The 27,619-nt window shown below is 44.2% G+C and overlaps 1 protein-coding gene across 5 annotated transcripts in view; it reads right to left on the reverse strand.

Moving 5' to 3' along the window:
- The window catches only part of ABTB3 (ankyrin repeat and BTB domain containing 3), a 282,637-nt gene that overhangs the window by 1,586 nt on the left and 253,432 nt on the right, over nt 1-27,619 (reverse strand). For 4 of the 5 annotated variants that reach the window (XM_075938306.1, XM_075938330.1, XM_025178946.2 and 1 more), the window contains 6 exons: nt 27,043-27,148; nt 26,145-26,247; nt 22,342-22,423; nt 16,403-16,471; nt 12,108-12,221; nt 5,472-9,210 (listed from right to left, as the gene is read on the reverse strand). In XM_075938306.1, the coding sequence (XP_075794421.1) occupies nt 9,001-9,210; nt 12,108-12,221; nt 16,403-16,471; nt 22,342-22,423; nt 26,145-26,247; nt 27,043-27,148 (684 nt within the window). In that variant the 3' untranslated portion in view covers nt 5,472-9,000. Of the gene's footprint in view, nt 1-5,471; nt 9,211-12,107; nt 12,222-16,402; nt 16,472-22,341; nt 22,424-26,144; nt 26,248-27,042; nt 27,149-27,619 lie in introns of those variants that run through there. The other variant, XM_075938314.1, reaches the window with a different exon arrangement.

Below are 27,619 nucleotides of genomic sequence, written 5' to 3' on the forward strand. Positions count from 1 at the left end.
AAAGCTCTTAAACACAGGCTTAAGTATTCTGCAGGAGAGGGATGCTTAAAGTCACACATCTTAAGCACATGCTTAATTGCTTTGATGAATTAAGGCCAACATGCACAAGGACATTAGGATTGTGACTTCAGGGCATATTCTTTTGGGAGCCTCTTGTTGATAACCACAGTTTTGCATATGGAGAGAGGGAGATATATCCTTTAGAGCAGTATTTCTCAATGCCTGATGCATGGGCCAACACTAGTCCCTTGAGAGCTCCCTGACACAATTTAGGAAGGCAGAAACTGGTCCCTGGTGTCAAAAAGATTAAAAAACAGGTTAAAAATTATAGGCCTGATCCAACTCCCACTGAAGTCAATGGAAGATTCCCATTGATATAAGTGGGAGTTAGCTCTGGCTCTAAAATAAGGGCTTGTCTCTATTATGCTGCAGATCAACACCAGAGAGATCAATCCACCAGCTGTTAATTTATCACATCTGCTTAGACATGATAAATCAATCTCCGAGTGCTCTCCTATCGACTCTGGTACTTGTCCTGGTGAAGAAGAGTAGCCAGCGTCAATGTGAGAGGAGCCCCCGCCAACCTTAATGCACAGAAGGTGCCACAATAAGTACATTGATGGCAGGGATTAGTATAGACAAATCCTAAAAGTGTAATTTTTGCTCTATTGCAGATAAATCTCTCTTTAAACCCAGCTTCCCCCATTTTGTAACTTGGTTATAAGAATTCACTCAGAAGCTTTGCATACATAGTCTCAAACTAAAATTATTTTACACTTGAAAAGAAGATCTGGCTAACCAGATTAAAGAAAAAAAATCTTGACTGGTTTAAAATACTGTTTTGTATTTATACAATGTTGACATTGGGTTTACAAAATGGCATTTGGCAAGGCATGAATCCTAATCTCTCTGAAGATTTTAAAAGATTTAACATCAGCGACCAAAGGTTAAAATATTCTAAGGTGCACTCAATGAACTTTTTTTCAAAAATTTCCCTAAGATATTTTAGCAATGATAATGTGCTAAGGGTCTCATTACATGACTGAATACATAAAGAGCCATCAGATGGTCCTATCAAAAATTTTACTCATTGGTCTTAACTCTTGCTTAACTTTTCAAATTGTCCATAATTCCTCTATTTTTTTGTACAATGGCTTCTACTATTGTGCAGTTTATACAATCTTAAATGGAAAATGAGAAAGGCAAACAAATGTTCCAGTTACACTGTTCATTTTAAAATAACTAGAACACTTATATAAACCCAAAATTCAGAATTTAAATGATGGCTGCATAAAGTAGGACATCACCTCCTTGTACTCTGGATAGTATTACCTGGTTGTGCAATTTTTAGTTTGTGTCCCAATAAAGAAACCTTTTCCATAGAAACCTCCTTGAGAGATGTCATATGAGAGCTTCCTGTGCTTGATACAGTAATAACTGTAATAACTAAAGTTCCAAAAAGTAATCAAACTATCATTAGTATTACAAGGTAACAGCAGGAAGGGTTTACAAAATATGCAGCAATCAGCAGTTCTCATGCTACAGTTTTGTTTTATTCTTGTAAGCAATTTTTTCCATCAGGTATTCTCTCTCTTTTTTGTTTTCCCTAATAACTTTATGAATGCAACTTAAGGGTTTTATTGATACCTGAAAGAGGTAACTAATAGACATGGGCAAGGATGAAGGAAGGAAGGAAGCAAGTCTCCTGTACGTGTTAGCTCTTCTGTGTCACCAAAGCCTTGGCACTGGGATGCTTTCATCTGTTATTTTCTGAGGTAAATAATCACAAAGACAGGCCTTTGAGATGAAGATGGGGAGGTATTTTTCCCTACGTAAGCACATAGATTCTGGTACCCCATGGTTTCACTTTTCTGCTTAGGTGCAAAAGGATCTACACTTCAGATTCATGGCAAATTGTTTAATGTCTGATTGGGGCCCAATCCTCTTGAATTCAACAGGTATTGCTCCTAGTCTTTTAGTTTGTTTTATGAATGGCTCCACACTATAATTTGAATTGATATTTTTTTCTGGAATATCCACTTCTCCCTTATTTAACTTACAAAACTACTTCCAATGATCTTATATCAAACATTAAAAAATCCTAACCTATGTACAAAGATAAGCCCTTTTGGGCACATGGAGCTGGAGGTTTACCTAATCCTCACTACTGCCTATTGCTGAACTCTTAGCACCTGGGAAGGCTGACTGACATTAACAAAAGATTTCATTTACAGACATGATTTTACATCTCATAAGCTATACAGTAGATTGATTTATCGTCCAGCTATTGCTCTCACACACGCACAATTTTTAAAAAATTTCACACACAAAAAACAAAAGAAGCAGAACATGAGCTGTTTAGATACAGAATATCTGATTTTTTATAAAGCGCCTTTTGTCCCAGAGGGCCCTAAAATGCTTTACAGATTCAAACTCCTCCTCTGAATAGGTTCACTGTGTGCAGGTGGAAGGTTTGTGGACGAGCTGGAATGAAAGATGGTCCTGTAACCATACCATTAGAGCAAAGAGGCTGTGAGAACTCTTTTCAGCACACCGTACTGCTTTTTAAAATGAACAGGATCCAGCCCTCTTTACTGTGTGATGCAGGACACTTTATACATGAGAGAATGAGGTCCTGACCACACCACCTTAGGGCCGTAAATTACCAGGACACACATTAGCCAGGCCACTCACACAGTGCTGAAAAGAGCCCTAAAAGAGTATCATACTTTGCTGCTTTGTAGTTGCACTAGTGCACCATAGGGTGTGAGTTTGAGTTTATTATATGCATAATTTTCTCTCACACACAAATTTCTTCATCTACCAATGCCATACAAGCAAAAGGCTAGAGTGTAAAGCAGGTGCTTACAATAGCACACTGCAATGGTTCAGAGAAATTTAGGACCAAAAGCAAAAATACACAAAAGGAATTTTGGTAGGTACAACATAATTACTAAATTGGAGTTTGGCCAAGACCCTGAGGCTGACAACTCTAACCTACTCTTGTGTAATGTGCCATCAGTTCTTTAATGAGCACAAAGGGTTGGGACCTCATCTTTATGTCTCATCTGAAAGATGACATCACCCATAGCACAGTGCCCCCAAACACAAGGATTCAGGGACTCAGAGGGGAACACACACACCTACTGATTCACCAACACTGCTTTCTGAAGCACATGATTTATTGGAGGTCTTGCCAGCCTTGACCCTACTTAGATTGGGCTGTCTGATAAGCAGAATCATTTTACTTTATTGCAACACTGTTCATGTTGAAGGATCTCCAAGTGCTTCATGAATTAGGGACCCTACACAGCACCACTGCAAACCAGCCACCACTGGAGCCCAGGGCAGCATCCAACTAGCGCACAGTTCACTGCACAACAACGAGGGAAAGGGCAACTTTCAATCAATGATAATGGGGCAAATCTCTGCACTTGAAGTGCTATGTGCTATGTAAAGTCTACGTAGGGCAGAGAGGACTAGACTTTATAAGGTCTCACCTGAATGACACCTATCCTCCCCGCAACAGTAAACTAGATCATATTGAATTTATCCACATCAGGATGATTAAAGGGTCGGTCAGTGGTGCAGGGATTTGATAATGTGGCTTGAAGGACTCTAGTTATTTTGAACTTTAGATCATTAAGCAATCTCTGCTGGCATGGCTGGGGTGTTATGACTGCATCCCTGATGATATTGTGTTTTAAGTTGACCATTTCAAACAGGGGTGGCCAACCCGTGGCTCTTCACCCCTGAAAGTGCGGCTCGCGAAGCTGCCCCATGCACCCCTACAAATGGCCCCTGGCCACCAGCTCACTGGGTGCAGGGGAGCCGTCCAGCATAGCAAAATGGCGTCGACATGATGGTGGTGGCTGACGGGAGCCTGATGTGGCCAAAAAGCCTAAGCCCACGGTTTTTAAAGGGGGCAGCATCCGTTTTTTTCCCCTCCTTTCTTTCCTCAACTCTGGGTGGTGGGGAGCTCTTCCTTTTCTTTTTTTCCCTCCTCCTTTCTCAACAATTCCAGTGCAGCTATTCACATTTTTTTCCCGCTGCTGTTTTGGCTCTCTTCATTTAATGGGTTGACCACCCCTGAGTTAAAGAATAAGCTATGTTCTGATGTGACTGTTAAAGGTCACATCTTTGTATGGCTAAGCGTCCCCGCTTTCTAATGTGATCTATTGTTAAACATAAATTGTTTAATTTTGAATATTTTTTCCTTTGTTTGCTTTGGAAATCTGATAAGAAAAAATAATCTGTAACCACAAAGAGTGGGCAAGGTAAGAGAAGTTTTAATGAAAACACAGCAGCAGAAATGCTGGGAAGTTGAATGTCCAAGATCAGCCATCAGCCAAAGGTGTTTAGACAAAGTCACTCTCTGTGATGCAGTGCAGACATTCACACGGGCAGAGAAAAGTTAATGTTTGCTAAAGCTCAACTGTCCAGTCAACGGGAGGTGTGAATGCCTTTCGAAATGACAATACAGCTCCAGACGAATTATTACAACATCTAATGTCAGCAGAACTCGAGAGTTCACACTGAGTTGGACAAATTGCTTAAGCTGCTTATGTCTCCAGTCACCAGTATGTCAGATGGATATAACTATCTGCCTTGCAGAGATGTGGTGATGTTTATTATAGGCTAGATCCCGACACCCTCCCTTTCCTAGATTAATACCACACTCCATCCATCCTTGGACCTATTAATTTCAATGGGACTATTTCTGGGATAAGGTATTAAGCAGCATAAGAACAACATTGTCAGGCCATAAATATTTGTAAAGCATTTTGAGATTCACAGCTAAAAGACACTAGGGGCCAAAGCCCAAAGTCCTTATTCAGCTTTTACTGCACTTTTATTCATGCAGAACATGGACTGACTTCAGTGCCTGCTTTGACAAGTACGGATGTCAGGATCTGGTCCTATGAAAGAATTATTATTAATACAGAGCTGACTCCTGAGAGCTACAACTTTCATTGATTTTAGTGAAAGCTGCAGATACTGTGCACACCTCAGCATTTGACCTGTGGTCAATAATACAAGGAAATAGCGTTTGGGTTTTTTTTTTTGGTCTAGCACAGCTCAACCCTAGCTTGAATTTCAATATTGTATATAAACTTAGGTGTGTTAACGTTAATGGCAGCTGTACGTAAGTCAATTACAAATTGACGGATAAATCCCAATTGACTTTGTTTGGTATTACGCATAAAACTGGACCTTGCCATTTGATTTCTGGTGTTGAAGAAAAGCCCAGCTGTCTCTCTCACTATTGCCCCATTTATATGTCGCTCATTTCACTGGGAGCTGAGATCACTGAAAAAAACCCACCAAAACTTCAAAGGTCAAACTACAATACCTGTTGGCACAGAGCTGAAGATTCCTGAAAGGCGCCCTATCACACCTCACACTGTAATGCATCCAAAAGGGACTGGTACAATTTTCAGTATGAAGACAATAATCAGTGGATTTTCTACACACACACAGCATCAGTTTACAAAGTGGGCATGTGGAAACTTAGCAGAGCAGCTGTAATTCCCCAAGCACCACTTGGGAAATACACATTTCTATACTTTGCACCATCAATTCACTTGTAAGCCAAGAACTTGCATGGAAAAGGTTAGCATGGAGAAAGGCTCCCTTAGGAAATTGGCCATTTTCTAGCGTAAAAAACATTTGGCAGCTATCTGTTTCTAAAGAAAGGAAAGGGGTGAGGAATGGTCTCCGGTCTGTGCAGAAGGGAGGATTTGAGTTATGGGGAGGCGGTTCAGGAGTTTTCCCTGGGAAGAGAACAAACCTTGCTCCCTGAAGCTCCAAAACTTTATCATATGTTTCTACCCCACCCACATCCCTCAGCCAGTTCTCAAGCTAACCATTAGGCAATGACCCATAGGGGAGAGCTGGGTTACTTGAGATAATATCTGCCAGGATCAGGGAGAGAACCAACATGGTTCTAGAACAGGGAGGCTGGTAGGGAGAATGCAGGAACTGCCATGGGTTAGCCAAGGTGGGTTTGTTCTGGGGATTGTGGGAAAAATTAAGGGAGCTAAATGAAGATTGGGTCTCTTCTAGAAAAGAATGCAGGACTTGCAACTAAGAAGGGTCAAAGTGTCTGTAGGTGCCCAGATAACACAGGGACAGGCAATCTTTTAAAAGCCTAGGTAGGGAGGAAAAAGTCCTAGGTAACTTTGCAGAGGGAAGGGGAGTGCAAGTTAGGATTGAAAAAAAAATTACACTTTTTTTCTAAGGGATTTTAAAAGAGTTACTAGTTCACCCAACTGTCTGAAATTCCTTGGGGTGGGAGCTTAGGGGGAATTCTTCCCCCAAATGGATGAATCAGTACTGAGATTAATGAACAGAGGTGCTGAAATAATAGCATTGTTTCTAAAGGACAGAAATGCACCACTAGATGATCGCTGTATGGAAAGGCCTTGTTTCGTAGGGATCATGTTTACATTCTAAGAGGTTTTTTGGATGAAATTCACCACCAAAGGCCTCTACTGAAATAGAAAGATAGCAATTCTGATCTGGTTGGTTTAGTAGCAGAACAGATGCTGTAAAGTTAGGGGCACTTCAACCTTACCATCCTATGTGTCTCAGTCCTATCCTACAGTGGTTAGTTTTCAGGATGAGACAGGATTGAAGTCTCTCTTCCCCCGTCTTTAATTGTTGTTGCTGATGCTGCCAAAGAAAGTTACACCTCTGTGGTGGTTTTCTGTGTTGGTAACCTCAGTCTACATCAACATTCCAATGAGTAACACAGGGATATAGCCCATTACCAATGCCCTGGGCCACTATTAATGTATGCACCAAAGCCACTGCTTCATAAGCAGTGATTATCATCCTGTTAAACACCAAACTGTCCAGATGAATTTACAGCTGTGTTTTTATTTCCCACAGAGAAAAATTCTGCTTGTGGGTATGAGTCTGCAATGTCTGATGACTTTAGTGGGAGCTGTGTGTGTACCTGAGGATAGAATTTGGCCCACTTGATTACTGGGTGAAAATCTGGAGCTTTATGATTTTATATTTAAAAGAAGTTAACATTAAACTGCTGGGTGAGAGTTGTTTTTATTATGTAAATTGTTACCAATAAGGAAGAGTGGGTATCAATGAGTGGGGAAGCACACCAAAACTATAATATAAGTACACCCTCGCCACGAGTTGCAATTGCTTTTATGAGGTTCTTGCTTCTCTAATATTGCAACATTCACAGAAAAGTAAGTCGCCAGTAGCTAAATGTTCTAGACAATATCTTATATGGCATATCCTATGCAGACACAAATTGTCTGATAATTCATTGTTAGTTGACATGCTGTGTCTCTGAGACAATGGTAGCTTAGACAATTTTGTAATTTGTTGCAGATACTGTATAGGCTTTAAAATGATCAAGCATACAGGAGGATTTACAGATCAGAACAATAAAACAGCTTCCTATCATGTTCATAACTAATGCAAAGACCATGTTTTCTGAGCATTCCAAAAGCTATAAACATGAAATAGCACCTGACAAAAATACTCTAACAAAAGACCAAGAAGTTACCATGCACTGTTAAATTAAAGCTTCTAAAAACCTGTGAACTAGGCACAATTTTAAAAAAGCATGCTAGAAAAGAAATACATGTAATTTTTGCCACTGAAAAGGTAGCGCCTTTTTCCTACTCTTTACTGAGGTCTTACCTATGTTTTAAACATCAACTGATTCATGAAAGGTATCATTGAATACAAGGTGTCAAGAAAATTGTGGCACTTAACAGATATCTCTTGCTAACTGAATGCTGCAAAATAAATTGAGCCCTGCCATTGGACACTTCCATCATAGATACCCTGAGAATGTACAGGGTATAATAAGAAATTCTACAGATTTAATAATAATTTAAAAAATTCTAACTTAGTCACAATTTCTGGCCAGTGGCGAAGTATTGACACGGTACTAGAATAAATACTGATATTAACTCTTCCATGGATATCAGCATCTTCTAACAAGTCTCTGTGGGAATTATCTCACTACCATTTACACCACCAACAAAAAAAAAGTAAATATGCTAGTTTTACAAATGGAGTTTGACAAGAAGTAACATTGCATTTGTCTTGGCAAAACAAAGCACAAACATAACATTTCACAGGTACAATTACCATGCAAATGCCTGTTGAGTTTGTTATGGTCTTTAACTCCAAAACACAGTTAGCATGCAGGTTTTTATTTCCCAACTACTGTATTAGGTCGTGGTAATGTACCTCTTTGGTGTAACCATAGCCATTTAGGCAAGATTATACCACCCCAGGAAAGAATACAAGCAAAACCTGATCATATGTATACAGTATTTACAGTGTACCTTTAAAAAACAAAACATGTTACATAGATTCTCAAACACAACTCTGTCAAAAATGAATTTTTAAGCTTAAGAAATAGATTTTAAACTACAAGGCCACCCCATTTTTATGAACAATTTAAAAAAGTTCCCACCCCTAAAAATTTGCCAGTATATTTCCTCATTTGTAACAGTCTTACGAACTTTCTAACACAGTTGACCTTTGTGAAACAGTAACTAACAAATCTTACACTTCTTATATGCACAATAAAATGGACTCTGGGATAGGTACAGTACAGTTCTTAAATGTATAACACGGTGGAGCAAAATAACCTTAAATAACCCATTTGTCAGTTTAAGTGGTCCATGGCATCTGTGATCAAGCAGAGGCTTCTGCTGTTCATTGGGGAGTTCTGGCTTTTGTTGGCATTAGCTCCTTGACCACACTTTTGCATTCAGAACTTAACATAATTGTAATTCACAGAGCAGTGCTAGATCCTTGCTTCTCAAAAATGTGTTGGAGCCATATGTACTGTATTTCATCATCTAAGTGAAGCTGCAGCCTAAAAGCAGCACCTTTGGCCAACAAAAAAATATTCCAATGTGAAGTTGAATTTTGTGTGTTCATTTAAGCAACTGCAACAGGAGTCTTAACTCACAGGGTCTTTTCTGAGTGTGATCTCCTTCCTGAACTTTATACAACGGAGCCCTTTGAAGAAGACAAATGAATTGAATGAATTCGTGTTGCCAACGTCCTCTGTAAGTCTTGTAGAACATTCTGACCAGATGGGTCTCCGTTCTTGTCATACAACAGTTGTTTGAATGCTTCATTTTCAATGAGGACCATCATGTTTTTTAGAAAGTAGCCTTCACAATAGGAGGACAGTTCTGTGACTCCGAGAAACTACAAAAAGTGAGGGATTAAAGAAAAGTAACCACTCTCATAGGTATGTGTCAATGAATATTGTTCATGAGAAATAAAGTATACAAACTTCACGCAAACTATACAAGCTACATTTTTCAGGTGAAAACACTGACATCCATACACACACGTGTTTTAAGTAATATTTCACATTGTTTGCTTCAAATGACAAATTCCAGACTTCAAGACTATGTCAATAAGCTAAGGTCACCTTGGAAGCAAAATGCCAAGATTGACATACAGATCCCATGCAAATCAATGGGATTTTTGTCAGGGATCTCGGGGCTAGGATTTAAGTTTCCACTACCATTACCAGTAGATTTGGGGAGATTTACTGGAGGCCAGATCTATCAACGTCTCCCAAGATGCCTGCCAAGCATGATACACCTGGTCAACTCCACCATCAGAGGTAACTGCATCAAAACATGTACTCTTGGCCTGGAGTGAAATGGCTGCTATGTGCACAGCATGTGAAGTATGTTGTTTTTGGGTCCATTGCATCCCTTTACACTCAATGTACCCCATCTTCTTTGCCAGTAAGCTATTGCTACATGATCCAGTAGAGCACAGGAATCAGCAGTTGCCTCATGAGAAGCAGGGAGCAAATGGTTAGATCCTGAGTTAATGCCAGTAGAAGCTCTGAGCATTCTAGTTAAGGACTAAGCCCTGAGTGTATTCTGCCAAATATACAGAAGGGTGCCCCATGGATCTACTAGATTGGGTGAACTCCTGATGTGTTTGAGCTCTGAGAAAAAATGGAAAGCTTTGGACATGCAAGTGGATGGTGCTTCCTGGAGGCCTATGCAATCCAGCAGAGTAGATGGTTTTCTGATCTTTAGCCTCAGAATCTTTACTTTGGGTCCATCGTACAGCCTCACCACTAAATTAACATCATCTGTGGGTGACACAAATGTTGACTACGAAAAGTGGGATGGAATTCTGTACAGTTCAGGGCAGGTTGGGAGCTTTCTAAAGGGGAGAATAATTTTGGATTTGGAAGGTCAGATGCTCATCTGGTGTAAACTGAAGTAGTTCCATTGAAGTCAGAGAGTTGAGTTACTTTACACCAGCTGAGGATCTAGATCAGACTGGATTAGTTTTCTGTGTTGGATTTATATTGTTCTTCTTTACTCTTCTTTCCATTCTTTTTACTCACTAGTTCAATATACAGTACATTGGAGTGAGGAAATAATGTATTTTTCTTTTCTTTCTTATTATTAATCCCATCAGCAGCTGGCATGTTGGGGAAGTGCTGATTATTATGCATATGCTCAAAATTCCTATTGACCTCACTGGAAGTTAGGGAAGAGCATGGCTGGTACCTTGTAGAAACAAATCAACTAGTGTCACCAATGCAATTTGACAACTTACGTGGCTTTTCTCTGGAAAGAACACACAGTAAAGAGAACCATAAGTAAAAAATGAAAATGTGAAAGTTATACTAATCAAACGACCATTTCTTGTTAGGGTCCTTTACAATCACAGGAATGGAAAGTCCTCAGCAACTATCTAAAGGAACTGAATATTCAGAATATAACATTATCCCATGCCACAGAGTTAACTAATGCACTGTGATATGGGGATACTGTGTGCCAGCAGAAGACAAGAAGAGGAGACTTTGTTGTAAAACCTTCATTCCGAGCAGAGTCAGAAGAACAGAATGGAATGAAATGCGAGCAACTTAATTTTAGATCATCAAGCCTAGATCTCACAAGTCTCCCGTGTACACACCTTCCACGAGCAGAATTCAGTGACAGCTCCATGCACTGAGCACTTGTGGGACCTGGCCCACAGAAATGAAGTAGGGCCCAGATTCAGCATGTGCCTAACCTTGACTTTGACGAGGCTACTCACATGCTTAAGAGCATTGCTGAACTGGGACCTAGAGAGACAAAAAATCTGATGCAGCTAATGTCACTTTTTGAAGAAACGGCCCAAGAATGAAAATAAAAATGGAAATTATTCATTTTATCCAGGATTAAACACCCTTGGTAAATCCAGAAGTTCTCACAAGATGCAAAATAAAACAGGTGCCTTTCAAAGTGGAGGATGCTTCTGTTCCTTCATTTGTTTATATCACAAAGGTAGGGCTGTAGAAAGAGGTTACTCACCTGTGCATTTACTGACATTCTGAGATGAGTGTTCCCGTGAGTGATCCACATCAGGTCAGTGCGCCACCACAGAGCCTTCGATCGGAGTTTTTGGAGCAGTGTTCCTGGGGCTGTGCACTACTAGTGTGCAGGCAGTGTGTATGGGCAAGTGTCCTCCCCCTGCACCAGTTCATTCTCTATTTTGGAATAAGACCTCTTAAGGAGGCCAGAATTCCGAAGCAGAGTGGAAGAAGGCAGGGTAGTGGAGCACCCACAGGGACACATCTCAAAGAACGCCAGTTTCTAAGTCTAAAAATGCCATGCTTCAATGTCCTCTAACTCAGGACCCTTCGGAGGATTGTGAATATTGGATTTAATTGGGAAGCTGTGCATTTCTTCTCTCCAATGGTATAAAAGCCTCGTAACGACCCCTGCTAAGTTTTAAGGCATTAGATTCCGACAATGTGTCATTTTCAAATACAGAAAAGCTGTTAGCTACTAAGGCTGAGCATCACTCATCCTGAACCTCCAGTGAGGGTAATGTTTGTGGGAATATCCCCATTTGTGAGATAAAAGAAGGCAAACCTTTTTTTTTTTTAAAGGCAACTTTTTGAAATAGCTTAGGGGTGTGGAATGTTAGGGTAAGTCCCAGAGACAGCGCCTACTGGGGCAAACGATGAAGTCACAGATGTGATGAATTGCACAAGCATATGATATATTTATCTATGCCTATCACATGACTATGAACTTCACAGACAGACATTCATGCACACACACAATTGTTTTTACCTTGGCATGATTATAAATATCCACACAGTTTTCTGTGTTTATACTTTTAGCACAGATGATCTCACAGTGTCGTTGCAAAGCTTCAAGCTGAAAAAATTTAGCAGCAGAGAGAAGCTAAACAGCAGATTAAAAAAAAAGTGTTAGAAGTGCTGAACAGGACAGAATTAAACAGTATCATCTGCAATGATTTCCTTGCTCTTTTATTACAGTTACACACAAGACTTATAATCAGTTCAGTTTAATTTAATTATTGTCAGTTGTTTAACTGCCATAATAAGGTTCTTTAGCTGATTTTACTCTTTTCAATCCTACAGAGGGAAGTAACGTAACAGCTCAAACTATGATGAGCAGCTGTCAATAAGTGATGACTGGAAAACAGAACATTCAGAACCAAATGCTGCCATTTTAGGAGGGAAAAAAAGTATGTTCTGCTGATCTCTGGGCAGTATGGAAGCAGAGACATAACCATCAGAGCCTACAGTCTTTCCACAAATATGACTCTGAATGGAAGAATCTGCAGAGCTACACTTTAGAAACAAACAGCCAAGGTTCAATTCTGCTTTTTACAATAGCACTAGGGGGCTGCGCCCCCTGCTTGCTGTGCTCGCCAACCCCCCCACCCCCCCGGTGATCCTGGCCGCAGCCTTCCCCCCCTAGCCACTGAAGAGGGTCCAGGGCCGAGGCCGCCCCAGCTCGTCCCCCTACCCTGGCTGCCGGGGAGGGCCCGGCCCCAAGGATGCCTCAGCCCTTCTCCCCCTTGGCTGCTTGGGAAGGTCCAGGACCAAGGCTGCCCTGGCCCTGGTTCTTCCCCCCTGCCCTGACTGGCTCCTCCTCCCCCAGGCTTTTCCCTGCACACACCCCCTTACCACCAGGCAGAGCTGATGCCATGCTAGCCTAGGCTCTCCTTTCACTTCCCCCCGCTGCGGCCACCAGGGAGAGCCAAGGCCACTTCAGTCCCAGCTCTATTCCCTTTCCTCCCCACACACCAACCCCGACCCTCTCCCCGCAGCTGCTGGCGGGGGCAGGCCAAGGCCTTGCCAGGCCCCACACTCTCCTCCTGGCCACTGTGGGGGGCAGTCCAGGCTGAGGCCATGTCCGGGCCAAGGCTGAGCCAGCCCCATCTCCCCACCCCGCTGCCAGGGAGGGCTGGGCCAAGGCCGTGACAGCTACGACTCTTTCTCAGCCACTGGCAAGGGGAAGGAGGGACCGGACTGCAGGCAGCCCCAGCTCTACATGTGGGATCTGGGGAGTGGCTGGGGCTTTGGCTACTGTAGTCACAGAGTGACATGATGATATCACTCTTTCATCCCGATAGATAGATAGATAGATAGAAAGAGAGAGAGAGAATGAATTATGGCCTGGATACAAGAATTGCAGGTTGAAAACCTATGGTAGTGTTATGTAGGTAGTCAGATCAGATCAGCGGTTCTCAAACTTTTTGGGCTCCGGAGCCCTTTACATGCGTAAAAATTTATGCAGAGCCCCAGCAGTCCACTGATTGTATGTGTTGATGTTTCCAGTTTGTCAACCTCACGGAGCCCCTGGAGATGTCTTGCGGAGCCCCAGGGCTCTGCGGAGCACAGTTTGAGAAACACAGGATTAGACAATTCCAATAGCCCCTTCTGGCCTTAAAATCTACAGAACCAGGTGGGTTCAAACCTGTTATCTCAGGTGGTGGAAGAGGGTAGTGCAGGTAGAGCACCAAAATAGACTCTCACTGGCTAATCATCTCTTTTGTGGCTGATGGGAGACAAGTGCTTCTGGGTGAAATCCTGGTTCCACAGATGTTAACAAGAGCCCTGCTATGATGTCAATGGAGTCAAGATTTCACCTGCTATCACTTTTCCTTGCTTTCTTGTGGGTGAAAGAGCTCGTGTCCACTTTTCATCCCTCCAAAAGGTGGTCCCATTGCCACTCCTCTCTTGCTTTGAAGGCAAGCAGTGCATCGGTTTGTGCTGATCAATATACATATATTGGTTGAGCTGGGGGGGGGGGGTCTACCTTTATGCATTAAATAGCACATATCACTGGGAATACCTGGCAAAGTGCTGTGCAGTGGAACCCAACAGTGCTCTCACACTGCAAGCCAAGGCTGTTAGGAAAAAAAAACTGTCAGAAAGTTGTTCTGTCCCTGTCCATCCCACTCATCTTCAGCTCTTCTATAATCCCCTAGAAAAATCAAAATTCTGGAAATCTGCAGTGCCGATGTGACAGCAGCCAGCTGGTCCCAATTATGAACTGCAGCAAAGATTTCAGTATTTCCTGTGTTTCTCGTTGCCACATTTATAATAAAGCAAGATGCTAAATATAACTTTAGAAAACTAGGGCTGTATCCAGGCTTCTGTTGCCACCGTGGCTCAAGGAGGCAGATCTTGTGAGCCACAAGGGACTCAAACTACAGAAGACAAAGGAAATCCTGTGGGATTAGGAGCCTTCTTTTAGGCAGCTGAATAGTCTTTACACAGCTACCCAATGTCTTCCCTTTTGTCCAACACTGCTGCCATAATTGACAGTCAAGCCCATAGAAATGCTCTTATATGGAATCATGTACAGGGCTTGGACACCTATATAAGACCAAATAGCTCTTTCTCTTTCCCCATCCAGTCAACGGTTGGGGAGGTCTATACATATAGCCTAGATTCACAAAGAGAAATGGGGTGTCCCAATAGTAGTGTGAATGACCAGAAGAGTTCCAGTAGGCATCTTGTTAGTTACTTAGTTGATTATGAGTATAGCTTTGTAGCTATAAAACTGTTGTATTTGAGAACACTTCTAGCAGAAAGGATTACGGTTTACAGGCCTCTTTGCAAAGCTGTGGGGATGACTTGGAAAAATAGCAGCTGGTTTTAGTAAGAGAAAGGAAGTTAATTCAACTCAGCTTTGGAGTTAAGACTGCCCCAGCGAACTGGAGAGGACTAATTCCAGTTTTGTCTCCCTATACAAATACTCCCCCTCAATATTTCCTCAGCAGGATTATTATAAGGGTTACGATAGCCACCAAAATAGACTTTCATTGGCCATTTATACCCAACTGTTGCCAATTGCTGGTTGCAGTAGCTCTGTAAAAACTCATACTTGCTTGAGTGACTCACAAGCTGCACAATAACATAGTGCAAGACTGTATAATCTGTGCACTATGATTTTTACTAGCTGTATAAATATTAGTCAGTGATTTTAATATTTAGTGTCCTATATTAGTTGTACCTGCTATAACTTGAATGCTGTTCATATGAAAGCTTCCAGCTCAGACTGGTGAGGAAACTGCCGAAACAAGGAAGCTGCTTGTGTTTTATTAGGCGCTAATAGGTTGAACAATGACCAATAACAATGCACAGAATTCTGGAAGGAGATCACATACATCCACATGGGTTTTGCACATTTGTCTGGGGTGAGAAGGAGTCAGATTCAATTTTGGTTGTGTTTGGGGGGCAGGTGGAGGAGAAATATGACGATGTATAACTGGACTCTGTGCACAAGAGGATACGCTTTTGGGATAAAAAAAGATTTCCCCCTTCTCTCCACCTCAGGAGGCAGCTTTAGGTCCCATTTCAGCAACACATTAAGCATATGCTTACTTGAAGCTGAACTTTGATTTCAATGGAACTATTCACATGGCATGGTTAAAGTTACACATGGGCTTTCCTATTTTCCTTCTGGAATGAAGAACTACACTTGAGATATTTCTTCTCTTCTGGACAGATTCTGGACATCTGACTCTTAGCTAACACCCCCAGAGACACAGCTTGGAAAGCGTAACAGATTGAATTAGAGGCAAGAGACTTCCTATTAAGACTAAGAGAATGAGGCTGTTTTACCTCATTGAAGAAAATATTTCCATGTTCTGTTACACAAGCTTTTTGATCCACTGGAAGAGCTAGTCAGCCTGTCTGGTCGGATATTTTAGTTAAAACTACAATATTTTTTGCTTTGTGATTTTTCTGTCCTATGTCCAATAAAACCTACTTTTATTTACATTAAGTGGAACTGGAGGTAGAGGCTGCAAGCTGGGTATTCATAGTTGTGGCACCTCCAAGAGGATCAACTCTCAACTTAGGGAAGCAGGAAGATGTAGTGGAGAGACAGTTGGAGACTGGAGGAAGAAATGAAAGCAGGTCTAGATTTATTTTCCCCGAAAGTGCAGCTAGATGCTACTGGAAACTTGAGGAAAACTGAATAACCTACTGAAGAGTTCTTTGCTCTTTGCCAACACTTGTTGCAGTCCATTTCCCTGGGAAACTATATAACACTGGAGAGATATTGTAACTCACATCTGAATGAAGAAAAATAATTCTTACCTCCATTATTTCATTATTCTTAATCAGGAGTGATTCTGCACCACCATAGTAAAGATACTGCATAACCAGCTGAAACGAAACAAAGAGACTGTCTGCTTATGAAAAGCAACCCCAGAAAACACATGCTTATTACATATGTCTGTCTTTCACTATCCTGCCTTACTTTGCTTCTGCAGTCATTGTTGCTAGTGTAACAAGATGATACACTTAGAGCTGTATCATTCCTGATTGAGTAAAACACATGAAAGGGAAGAGGAGGCAATGAAAAATTAGCAGCTTTGGAAAAGCCACTCATGACCAGCATCTTGAACTTCACATCATGGGAAATGTGTGGGGTGCGGGAGCGTGTGAAGCTACCATACAATATTCAGGGCTAAGGATTTCTCAGTTAAACCAGTCAAAAACCAGCAGGTTTCAAGCCATGCTTTCTCTGTTTCTGCACAGTTCTAGGTTTCTCTTCATAGATACCATGTCTTTTCTCCCAACCCCTATTAGCCACAGTGCTGGTATTCTCCAAAGAGGTCCAGGTAGTTCACAGGACAAGTTGATCCTGGCTCATTCATTTTCTGATAGCATTTTTACTCAAGTATCAGAGGGGTAGCCATGTTAGTCTGAATCTGCGAGAACAACGAGAAGTCTTGTGGCACCTTACAGACTAACAGATTTATTGAAACATAAGCTTTCGTGGGCAAAGACCCACTACGTCAGATGCATGTGACGAAGTGGGTCTTTGCTCACGAAAGCTTATGCTCCCATACATCTGTTAGTCTATGAGACGTCCTGTGGCACCTTGTCCATTTTTACTCAAGAGATCATGCCACATAGTGGCAGTTCCCTAATTCCTTCCCTTTCTAGGAAACCACATACCCCTTCTACACATACTTCTGTAGGCAAATGGCTGGTGAGAAGGTTTCTGCTTTGCATTTTATTATGGGCCAAACACTATTTCTCCTCAGAGAACAGAGGGTACGGCTACACTACAGCGCTAGTTCGAACTAACTTAGTTCGAATTAGTTAATTCGAACTAAGCTAGTTCGAACTAGCGCATCTAGAACTAAAAACTAGTTCGAACTAGCGTTTTGCTAGTTCGAACTAGCGCATCCACACTGATTGGACGCAGGGGGGCATTTAAGGGCAGCTGAAACCGGTTCTGGCAGGGCATCAGGTCAGCAGTTGCTTTGTGTGGCTGCTGTCTGAGGCTATCTGAGGCTCGTGCTTAAAGGGACCCCCCCGGACAGCCGGTTCTCAGCTTTTCCTGCTTGCTTGCCAACCTCGCCGAGGGACAGCAAAGCGTCGGTCTCTGTGCCCGTCTGTGTCGGTGCTTCCCTTCGGGGGGGACCGCCGCAGGTGGCAACATGGAGCCACGGCTCGCCCTGCACCTTCTGGTGCACTTTCTGGACTTGCTGCTGCAAGCCTGCCAGCAATGGCTCGAGGCTGCCTGGCACCACCTGGGGAACGTCAGCCCCCTGCCTCTCCGCCTGGCCGCCCTGGGGGCCGTGGAGGAGCCGCGGCGGCGCCCCGGCACCGGCGTGCCCCGCCGCATCTGGCGTCTGGACACCAGCAGCGACTGGTGGGACCGCATCGTCCTGGAGCGCTGGGACGACCGACAGTGGACCCAGAACTTTAGGATGAGGAGGGACACCTTCCTGGAGCTCTGCGAGTGGCTCGCCCCTGCCCTGCAAAGAAGGGACACTCGCATGAGGCCCGCCATCCCCCTCCAGAAGCGGGTGGCCATCGCCCTCTGGAAGCTCTCCACGCCGGACAGCTACCAATCCGTCGGGAACCAGTTCGGCGTGGGGAGATCCACTGTCGGAGCAGTGCTCATGCAGGTATGGCGCTCGTCGGCCACCGAGCCGGGGGAGTGGGGGGCTGCGAGGAGGGGATGGGCCGCCCCAGGGACAAAGGGGGGGGCGGGAGGAGGCGAAGGCACCCCGCACCGGAGGGGTCGGGCTGTCCCGGCCGTACTACACGCCGCCAGGGGGGTTGCTTCCGGGAGTGGGGCGCGGGGCACTGCCAGGGCACGCACGCTCCCAGCCACCCGGGCGCCCCACTGATTGACGCTTTGCTGTGTCTCTCTCCGCAGGTGGTCAAGGCCATCAACCGGGTGCTGCTCCGCAGGGTGGTCCGCCTCGCCGACCTGGATGCCGTCATCCGGGGATTCGGCGCCCTCGGCTTCCCCAACTGCGGGGGGGCCATCGATGGGACGCACATCCCCATCCGTGCCCCGGAACACCAGGCGTCCCGGTACGTGAACCGCAAGGGGTACTTCTCCGTCATCCTGCAGGCCGTGTGTGACCACCGGGGACAGTTCACGGACATAAATGTGGGCTGGTCCAGCAAAGCACACGACGCACGGGTGTACCGGAACTCCTCCGTGTGCCAGCGGCTGCAGGACGGGACCTTCTTCCCCGACCGCCACATCAGGGTCGGGGACGTGGACATGCCCGTCTGCCTGGTGGGGGATGCCGCCTACCCACTGCAGCCGTGGCTCATGAAGCCCTACACGGGGCACCTCAATCCCTCCCGCCAGGCCTTCAATAACAGGCTGAGCAGGGCCCGCATCGTGGTGGAGGGGGCCTTCGGGCGACTGAAAGCCCGCTTTCGATGCCTCCTCACCCGTCTGGACCTGGCCGAGCACAACATCCCTCCCATGGTGGCGGCATGTTGTGTGCTCCACAATTTGTGTGAGCGGAAGGGGGAGGCTTTCCTGCCAGCCTGGATGGCTGAGGCTGACCGCATGGCTGGACACTACGGTCAGCCCCGCACCGCCGCTGTCCGGGAAGCCCAGCGGGGGGCCATCCGGATCCGGGAAGCCCTGCGGGAGAGCTTCCAGGTGGAGGAGGAGGAGGACTGACCTCTCCCTGCATGCCCCACCGGGGCCTTCTTCCACCCTACCCCCCCCTTCCCCTTTCCCCTCCCTACCTACTGTCAAATAAAGACACCTGTTTTTCAAACAAAAACGTCTGTTTATTTCACAGAACTGGGGTGGGGGAGGGAGGAATGAAGGTGGGAGAAGGGAGGGGGAATCCTGGGACGAGGGAGCTGGAAGGGGAGGGGAGGGAAGGGAGGAAGGGAAAGGAAAGCTCAGGGGTGGGAGTCCGGCTGCCTCTCCCGTCTCGCCACACTGCGGGTCCGGGGGCGTCGGTGGGGAATGGTTGTGGAGGGGGGGGCAGAGAGGACAGGGGGTGTGGAGGAAGCAGGAGCGGAAGCAGGAGCGGAAGCAGGAGGAGCAGGGGGAGCAAGAGGGGGAGCAAGAGGGGGAGCAAGAGGGGGAGCAGGGGGAGGAGGAAATGGAAAGCGGTCCAGCAGGCTCTGGAGGTGGCCTCGCAGGGCACGGCCCTGCTCCTCCAGGGCCTCCAGACTCCTCTGGCGCAGCCTGAGGTCCTCCTGGACCCAGTGGTCCTGGAGACGGAGCTGTCGGTCCAGGAACCGGAGATGCCGCCTCTGGTAGTCCTCCTGGTTCCTGGCTGTCCTGCTTGCCCGGGCGCGGGCGGCTGCTGCAGGCGGTGTGGTGCGCCCTGCAGGCCCCGGTGCTGCAGCTGTGGTGCAAGAAGACCAGCGGTCAATTACCCCAGGGGCCCAGGTGTGTGAAACCCAGCTCCCCTCTGCAAGGCCAGGGCCCCTGCAGGATCCCCAGCTGCTGCTCCGTGGTGGGCAAGGCCCAGGCGCACGGTCCCGGGGCTCCCTCTCGCCCCAGCCCCCCGTACACATAAGGGGAACACGAGGGTACTCACAGGTGGACGCCTCCCCGGCCTCTGATGATGTAGGCGAGCGGCTCTGTGGGGTGCCTCGGGGGTCCCGGGTCCTGGGAAGGCTGGCGGCAGGCTCCTGGCTCTCAGAGCCCTCCTCCTCCTCCTCCGTCTCCAGGAGCGGTCCCTCTGCCCCGGGGTCAATCACGTCCCGGGGGGCAGGGACGGCATGAGGCCCCAGGATGCGGTCCAGGGCATGGAAGTGGGGGCAGGCCTCTGGGTCAGCCCCTGGCAGGCAGGCCCGGGAGTAGGACTGCCGCAAGTCCTTAATTTTGCAGCGCACCTGCTCCCGGCTGCGCTGGTGGCCCCTGGCGGCCAGACTGGCAGCCATGCGTCCGTAGACGGCCGCGTTCCGGTGGCTAGTGCGGAGATCGTGGACATTGGAGGCTTCCCCCCAAACCTCGATGAGGTCCACGATCTCCGCACTTGACCAGGCGGGCGCCCGCCTTTTGCGCCCCCGGGCAGGCTCCCGGGAGCCGCCAGGATGGTCGTGGGGAGCAGTGGAGGGCTGGGAGCCCTCGGATGGCTGGCTCATTGTGTGGCAGGTGCAGGCTGTGCAGGCACGGGTGCTTGCAGCCTTGCAACTGGCACAAAGTGAGTAGCCAGCCCGTGGCCCTTTAAGGGCTCCGGGGCGGGGAGGGGGGCAATAGAGTTTCCCTGGTGTTGGCCAGAGTGGCCACCAGGGAAACCTGGGAAGCCTTAGCCTCCCACTAGTTCGAACTAAAGGGCTACACAGCCCTTAGTTCGAACTAGCTAGTTCGAACTAGGCATTAGTCCTCGTAAAATGAGGTTTACCTAGTTCAAACTAAGCGCTCCGTTAGTTCGAATTAAGTTCGAACTAACGGAGCGCTAGTGTAGCGCCTAGGAAAGTTAGTTCGAACTAACGGACGTTAGTTCGAACTAACTTTCTAGTGTAGACATACCCTGAGAGCAAAGTTTAAAGGTTATTGCAGGAAGCTGTAAACTAGACCGAAAAATATCTGCAGCTCTAAGGCCAGGTCTACACTGTCGGAGAAATTTGATTTAAGATACGCAGCTCCAGCTACAAAAATTGTGTGGCTGGCGCCAATGTACCTTAAATTGGATTTCTAGGCTGGCCCCGCTGTGGGAGGTTATTGACTTCCTTTATTTCTCATGATCCCATGGAGTACCCGGATTGAAGGGGCATTCTCAGCATTTGAATTAGCAAGTCCTTATTAGACACATTAAATTGAACCCTGGAAGATTGAGCTCCAGAGTGTCGATCTTCTCGGAAGTATAGATAAGGCCTAACAATCAGTAAATTGAACTGTCATTGCTCTGGTTAAAATAAACTTTTCTTAGACGTGCAAGCTCTTGCATATGCTGCATTTAGCACATTATGTGAGACAGGTAAGTTTGGCTCTGCATTTTCACAGAAGGCATTACAAAATGTGAGTAAACAATACTGCTAGGAAAAGAAAGGCCTCAGAATACTTGTGTATACAAATGCAAGAATACCAAACATGAGACAAAAGAACCCAAAAATCTATGCAAATGTTTCACTGAAATGCACTGCTCTGTCTTCAATCAGTACAGACATGAAATATATTGCCTTCAATCAGGATTATAATGCAGGTTACTATATAACGGAAATTAAGGACTTTTCTTAGGAAACTACACTCTAAGGGTATGTCTACACTACCCCGCTAGTTCGAACTAGCGGGGTAATGTAGGCATACCGCACTTGCTAATGAAGCCCGGGATTTGAATTTCCCGGGCTTCATTAGCATAAGCGGGGAGCCGCCATTTTTAAATCCCCGCTGCTTCGAACCCCGTGTAGCGCAGCTACACGGGGCTCGAACTAGGTAGTTCGGACTAGGGTGCCTATTTCACGAGGAGTAACGGTAGTTCGGAATAGGCACCCTAGTCCGAACTACCTAGTTCGAGCCCCGTGTAGCCGCGCTACACGGGGTTCGAAGCAGCGGGGATTTAAAAATGGCGGCTCCCCGCTTATGCTAATGAAGCCCGGGAAATTCAAATCCCGGGCTTCATTAGCAAGTGCGGTATGCCTACATTACCCTCCTAGTTCGAACTAGGAGGGTAGTGTAGACATACCCTCAGGTATGATATGACTCATTTACTAAATGTAATTACATTAATTTGTGCAGGCTACATACAATTTATTGATGGCACACATTCCATTCAGATGGTATGTGGCACAGACTTTACCTGAAATATGGGGTACTTCACATAGCTGATCTCAATACAAGTGCTCTCAGCTGAGGGTTTGCTAGATAGCAGTGCTTTAAACCTAAATAAAAAGGAGCAAGATTGAAATACCACTACAATTACCTTTCCGCTGAAAGGGAAGCAACCATCAAATACTGTGAAACCAAGATGTCAGAATGCAGAGAAGCTTAGTGAGATTTGTACCCTGAAATATATGATCGTTTATATACTGTGGTAGAGGGTATGTTGATAATGTATTTGGAAGCACGACTGCAGCACAGCAAAGCCGGGATCACTCTCATCTAGTTAGCACAACTCTCAAAATATCAGTGAAGACATGGCAGCGTGGACCCCACAGGCAGGCTAGTAGTGTGAGTTCATACCCAGCTTATGGGCAGGCTTTGACAGGCCCATGCTGCATTGTGCTGCTTCACCTTCACCGCTGTTCTTAACCGAGCTAGCTAGACGACAGTGAGCACGAGTATGTCTGCCTGAGCCACAATCACATCTTTGATTGCAGTGTAGATGCATCCTTAGTGGCATGTAATCAAATTCAAAGTGAAATTAGGTAACCTCATTGATTAGGATGTGTCATTCTGAGTTTCTGGAAAAACATATCTAATTTTGTGAAAAAAACACAACCTAGAAAATATAGATGCTGTACCCATTTGGAACCTATAACAGGATCAGGGCTGAATGTTTTCTTTGCTTGAAATAAGTCTATTTTTGAGTAAAACTTGCAACTATGAAAAAATTCAAAATTTCTTTTTGGATTAAAATCAACTTGCATTTTAAATATTTGTAGCTTTTTTCCCCTCTCACTGCTCGCTCCATTGTGCTGGCTTGCAAGACGGCCAGGATAAAACACTGAAGATTCTACACAAAACAGTTTAATACTTTAATGTATTAATGAAGATTTAATACAATTGTTTGGGGATGAGGAGAAAAAGAATTGGCTACATTACTTTTCTCAAAATGTTAGAATTCTCATTTCAATCATAGATTTGGACATAAAAGCAGAGTAGAATTCATTTTTGCTAATTGTAATTGTACGTGAAATTTATACAGCTATGTAATCATGACTGGTGTGGAAAAAAGCGAATAAGGAAAAGTTATTTACTTATTCGTACAATAGAAGAACTAGGGGTCACCAAATGAAATTAATAGGCAGCAGGTTTAAAGCAAACAAAAGGAAGTTCTTCTTCGCTCAGCGCACAGTCAACCTGTGGAACTCCTTTCCAGAGGATATTGTGAAGACTAGGACTTTAACACGGTTCAAAAAAGAGCTAAATAGATTCATGGAGGTAAGGTCTATCAATGGCTATTAGCCAGGATGGGTAGGAGTGGTGTCCTTTGCAGCTGTTTGTTTGGAAAAGGATGACGGGAAAGGGATCACATGAGGATTACCTGTTGCATTCCCTCCCTCTGGGGCATCTGGCATTGGCCACTGTTGGCAGACAGGATACTGGGCTAGATGGACCTTTGGTCTGATCCAGAATGGCCGTTCTTATTTTATGCACCTATAAACCTAAGATTCCCCTTTTCGCTTTTATATATGTTTAAGTGACTAGATTGGGATTGATGCACTTAGAAACTGAAGACCTCTTTTGGGCTTGATTCAAGAAAATATTTATGTTCAGGACAGCTCATCAGCATTATCCTAGACAGGGAACAGACTTAAGCAAGAGTTTAAATCAGTGTTTCTCAAAGTGGTATGCAAAACCACTTTGAGAAACCTATTAACTAGCCACTCTGGTGTGTTTATTTATTGGTGCTGTGGCCGCAGAACCTCGCTGCTCCTATTGGCTCCGTTCTGCTTTTTGCAGACAAGAGGAGCTGCAGGAAGCAGCATGAGCCAGACTGCTGCTTCCCACGGCTCCCCTTGGCTGCAAATGGCAAAACTGAGCCAATAGGAGGTGCAAGGCTCAGTAGCTGCGGCACCGATAAGTACACACACCACAGCAGCCAGTTAACAGGTTTCTCAAAGTGGTTTCATGGACCATTTTGAGAAACACTGAGCTAGGAATTCCAACCTGGAACTTCCTCCCCTGCCTAGAGATCCTCCCTCCATCCACAACCTGCCCCAAGCCTTAAAAAACAGACACTCCTGAACACTTAAAAGGTGTGTTTGTTGGTGTATTTTGAATGGATCCACCACCATCCTGGCTACTCTTAGGTGCCTCTGGAATGCCCAGCCTCCTAAAGATTAATGAAAAAATGACATTGCTAGTTGTTACATCCCTTAATGTAGATCAATAGCAATCATTTCTGGGGGGAGAATCAGAGAATTTCCATGTTCACAGAAAAGTGGTACTTCATAAAGACAGCAATACTGAAAGATTCCACTATATATATCATACTGCAAGCACCTGTTTTCTCTATCTGCAGATATTCCACAATTGTCATGAGAACTAGTCTTTACTTACAATCTGAAAAATTAGTTGCCTAGAAAAAAAGGTATTTCACATTTGTCATTCACCAAGAGCGCCCTGCTCCGCAGTTTTCACTAAGGCCAAATTCTCATTGATTTCAAGGGGAACTTTAATTTCACAGTGGCTGCAGGATTGGACAGTTGTGCTATTTGGGTGATCTTCCTGGCTACTGCTCTTCCCACTTTCATTCTTAAGGGTTGGCGGGGGGAGAAAAGGGGTTTGGTTCATTTCTCTTATTTTCTGACTACTCACGGCCACAGCTTCCTCTTGTTTGCCAAGCAGCTCATGTTGATGAGATTCCTTTCAATGCTAGGCAAGTGAGTCTGGGACTTGACTATCAAAGAAACAATCTTCCCTTCATATACATCACCCCCATCCCGAACAAATGAGGTGCTTCTCTCAACAATCTCAAGAGTTGAACTCAGGTGAAAGTAAGCAGAGCACTGTCAGAAACATTTACTCTGGAATTCCTTCTTCATGGTTGTTAACTAGACCTTCTGGATGTAGTGCAAGCCCAGCTTATCGGTTAAAAGTATTTGCTGGAGTTGGCCCAATTACATCAGTTTAGCTAAAATAGGTTTGAAAACCACCTTAGTTAAGGTGTTGTATGGATGCATTTATATCTGTTTACAACTGATTATTCTGATTAGAGGGCACCCATATGTTTACAAACACATGTTAAATGGAAATAAGCCATGAAAACCAAAATAAAAATGTTTATACAACATTTGCACTGAGCTAGCTACAATATACCACTATTAAACTGATGCAAGTTGTTTTTTTGTTTTGGTTTGGTTTTTTTTTAGACTAGGCCTGTGATGTGGAGGAAGCCCTACTTGAAGCTGGCTTGGAGCTGGTGTTTCAAGTTCTAATCTTGTTGCCACTGGAAGTTATGTGGGATGTTTCTGTACACTGAATTCCATTTTAAAAAAATGTAAACTATCCCAATGGATTGTGTGATGGCCACTTGTTACTGTAAATAAAATACCCATAGGAAAGGTGCAAAGCAGGGTTTGGCAATTCAATATATATGAAAACTAAGCCTACAAGGAGTTTGACTCTTTCACTACTAGGGCTCTAATACTGCATTGAGCTCAGTGCAAGTATATCCCTGTGTTCACATGGATCACTGCTGACTTTTGTACAGGGGCAAGGATTTTTCTGCAAGCACAAAGCATATTGCAAGATTGGGGCCTAGAACCCATCATTTGTTAAATATCCTTCAAACCAATCAAAACCATACTATCAAGAAATTATTATCTAAACAAACCCAGAGAAAGAAGCCCATTTCCTGAATCATTAGTGCCAACAAATCTCAACAGAAATGTTCAAATTATTTGTATTTATTTAAAAAAAAATCTGGACATTTACCGTGGGGATGCAGTAAATAGTAACACTCGATGTGCATAAAATGGTCTTCCTTCGACAAGAAATGTAACATCAGACATCTCTTTATTGTTAAGAAAATGGGGATCTAGAATCACAAAAGTAAAAGAAAAACTTTAGTCAGGAACAGATGAAAAGCACAGAAAGCATTTTCCTGTTTTGGTGAGAAAAGACACTAGCTTAAGGGGACATGTTTTAAATGAGAAAAACCTGCAAAGCTGGTTTGAAAAGTATGATGTAGAAGATATGTAGATATTCTAACTGAATCTATACAAAGTCAATTCAAAAACTCTGAAAGTCATTTTTAACTTATATATGATAACAGCCATCCATCATCTACTGTTCAAAGTTCACCCCCAAGTATAGAATGAATAGCTCTCTAGTCCTCTTCTCTTTCTGCACCTGTTCATATCTGAACCTAAGCAACACAAGAAGCCCTGATTCTCATGTACACTAAAGCCCTTTTATATCACTTGGCTGTGTGGCCTTAGTGTAAAGGGAAAAGACCCAAAAGTAACTTGTAAAACTATAGCCCCAATCCTGGGCGTCAGAGACTCCTGTCAATTTCAGTGGAAATTTTAGGTTAGTAGATATGCAGGATTGGGCTCCTAGACTAGTTTTTCCAATTCTGCATTTTACAATTAGGTGTGTTCTGGCCACAATGGCTGCATAATACATAGAAGAATGTCGTAGTGCCAGAGCATTCAAACTGAAATCACATTTCTGATGTGAGAGTTCTTACAGCCATGCTTAGAAACCTAAAGATTTACTTTATTTCAATCATTTTAATTGACACTTGCTCTCTTTACTTTCCTTTGTTCTCTACAAATCCTCGGGCAGCAATTCTGTGAACACTGAGATCTGCACTTCACCTGATACTTACCTAAACGAGAGGTCTGCTTTCGTTTGATTTCAACAAGCTTTGGAATAGGATAGGGTCCATAGCAATGAGTGAAAATGACAGACAGTTGCTGACTTATCACTTCATTCTAAATAAAAGAAATAAATAGAAGTATAAGCTTGTGAATTGACAAGTACTCTCTCAAATAATTCCTTAGAATTCCATGAATAGTACACAATTCTAAGGTGAAAAAATTGTGGTCAACAAAAGCACTATTAAAAATTTTAATTTACAGTTATCAATTCTTCTTCTCCAATCCCTCATTATTCTTTTTTTTAATTTCTCCTTCCAAATATGCATCACATAAATGAAAAATTACTTTACCAGAAGCCTTTTTACCCAAATAAATTTCATATCAATGGCTCTGTTAAGATTAGCAGAGTTCTACTGAAAGGTGGATTTAAATTCATTATTGAATTTCATTTTTACTCTAAATGACTAAGCTGGCTTTCTGAAATGGTTTATTTTCTTTTTTAGAGGCACAACAGTTACTAAATAAATATATCTGCAATGTACGAATGCTCCTCGAAAACAGACCTTGTTTTTTATGTTGATGGAT

Source organism: Pelodiscus sinensis, chromosome 1 (assembly GCF_049634645.1).
Source record: "Pelodiscus sinensis isolate JC-2024 chromosome 1, ASM4963464v1, whole genome shotgun sequence".
NCBI lineage: Eukaryota > Metazoa > Chordata > Testudines > Trionychidae > Pelodiscus > Pelodiscus sinensis.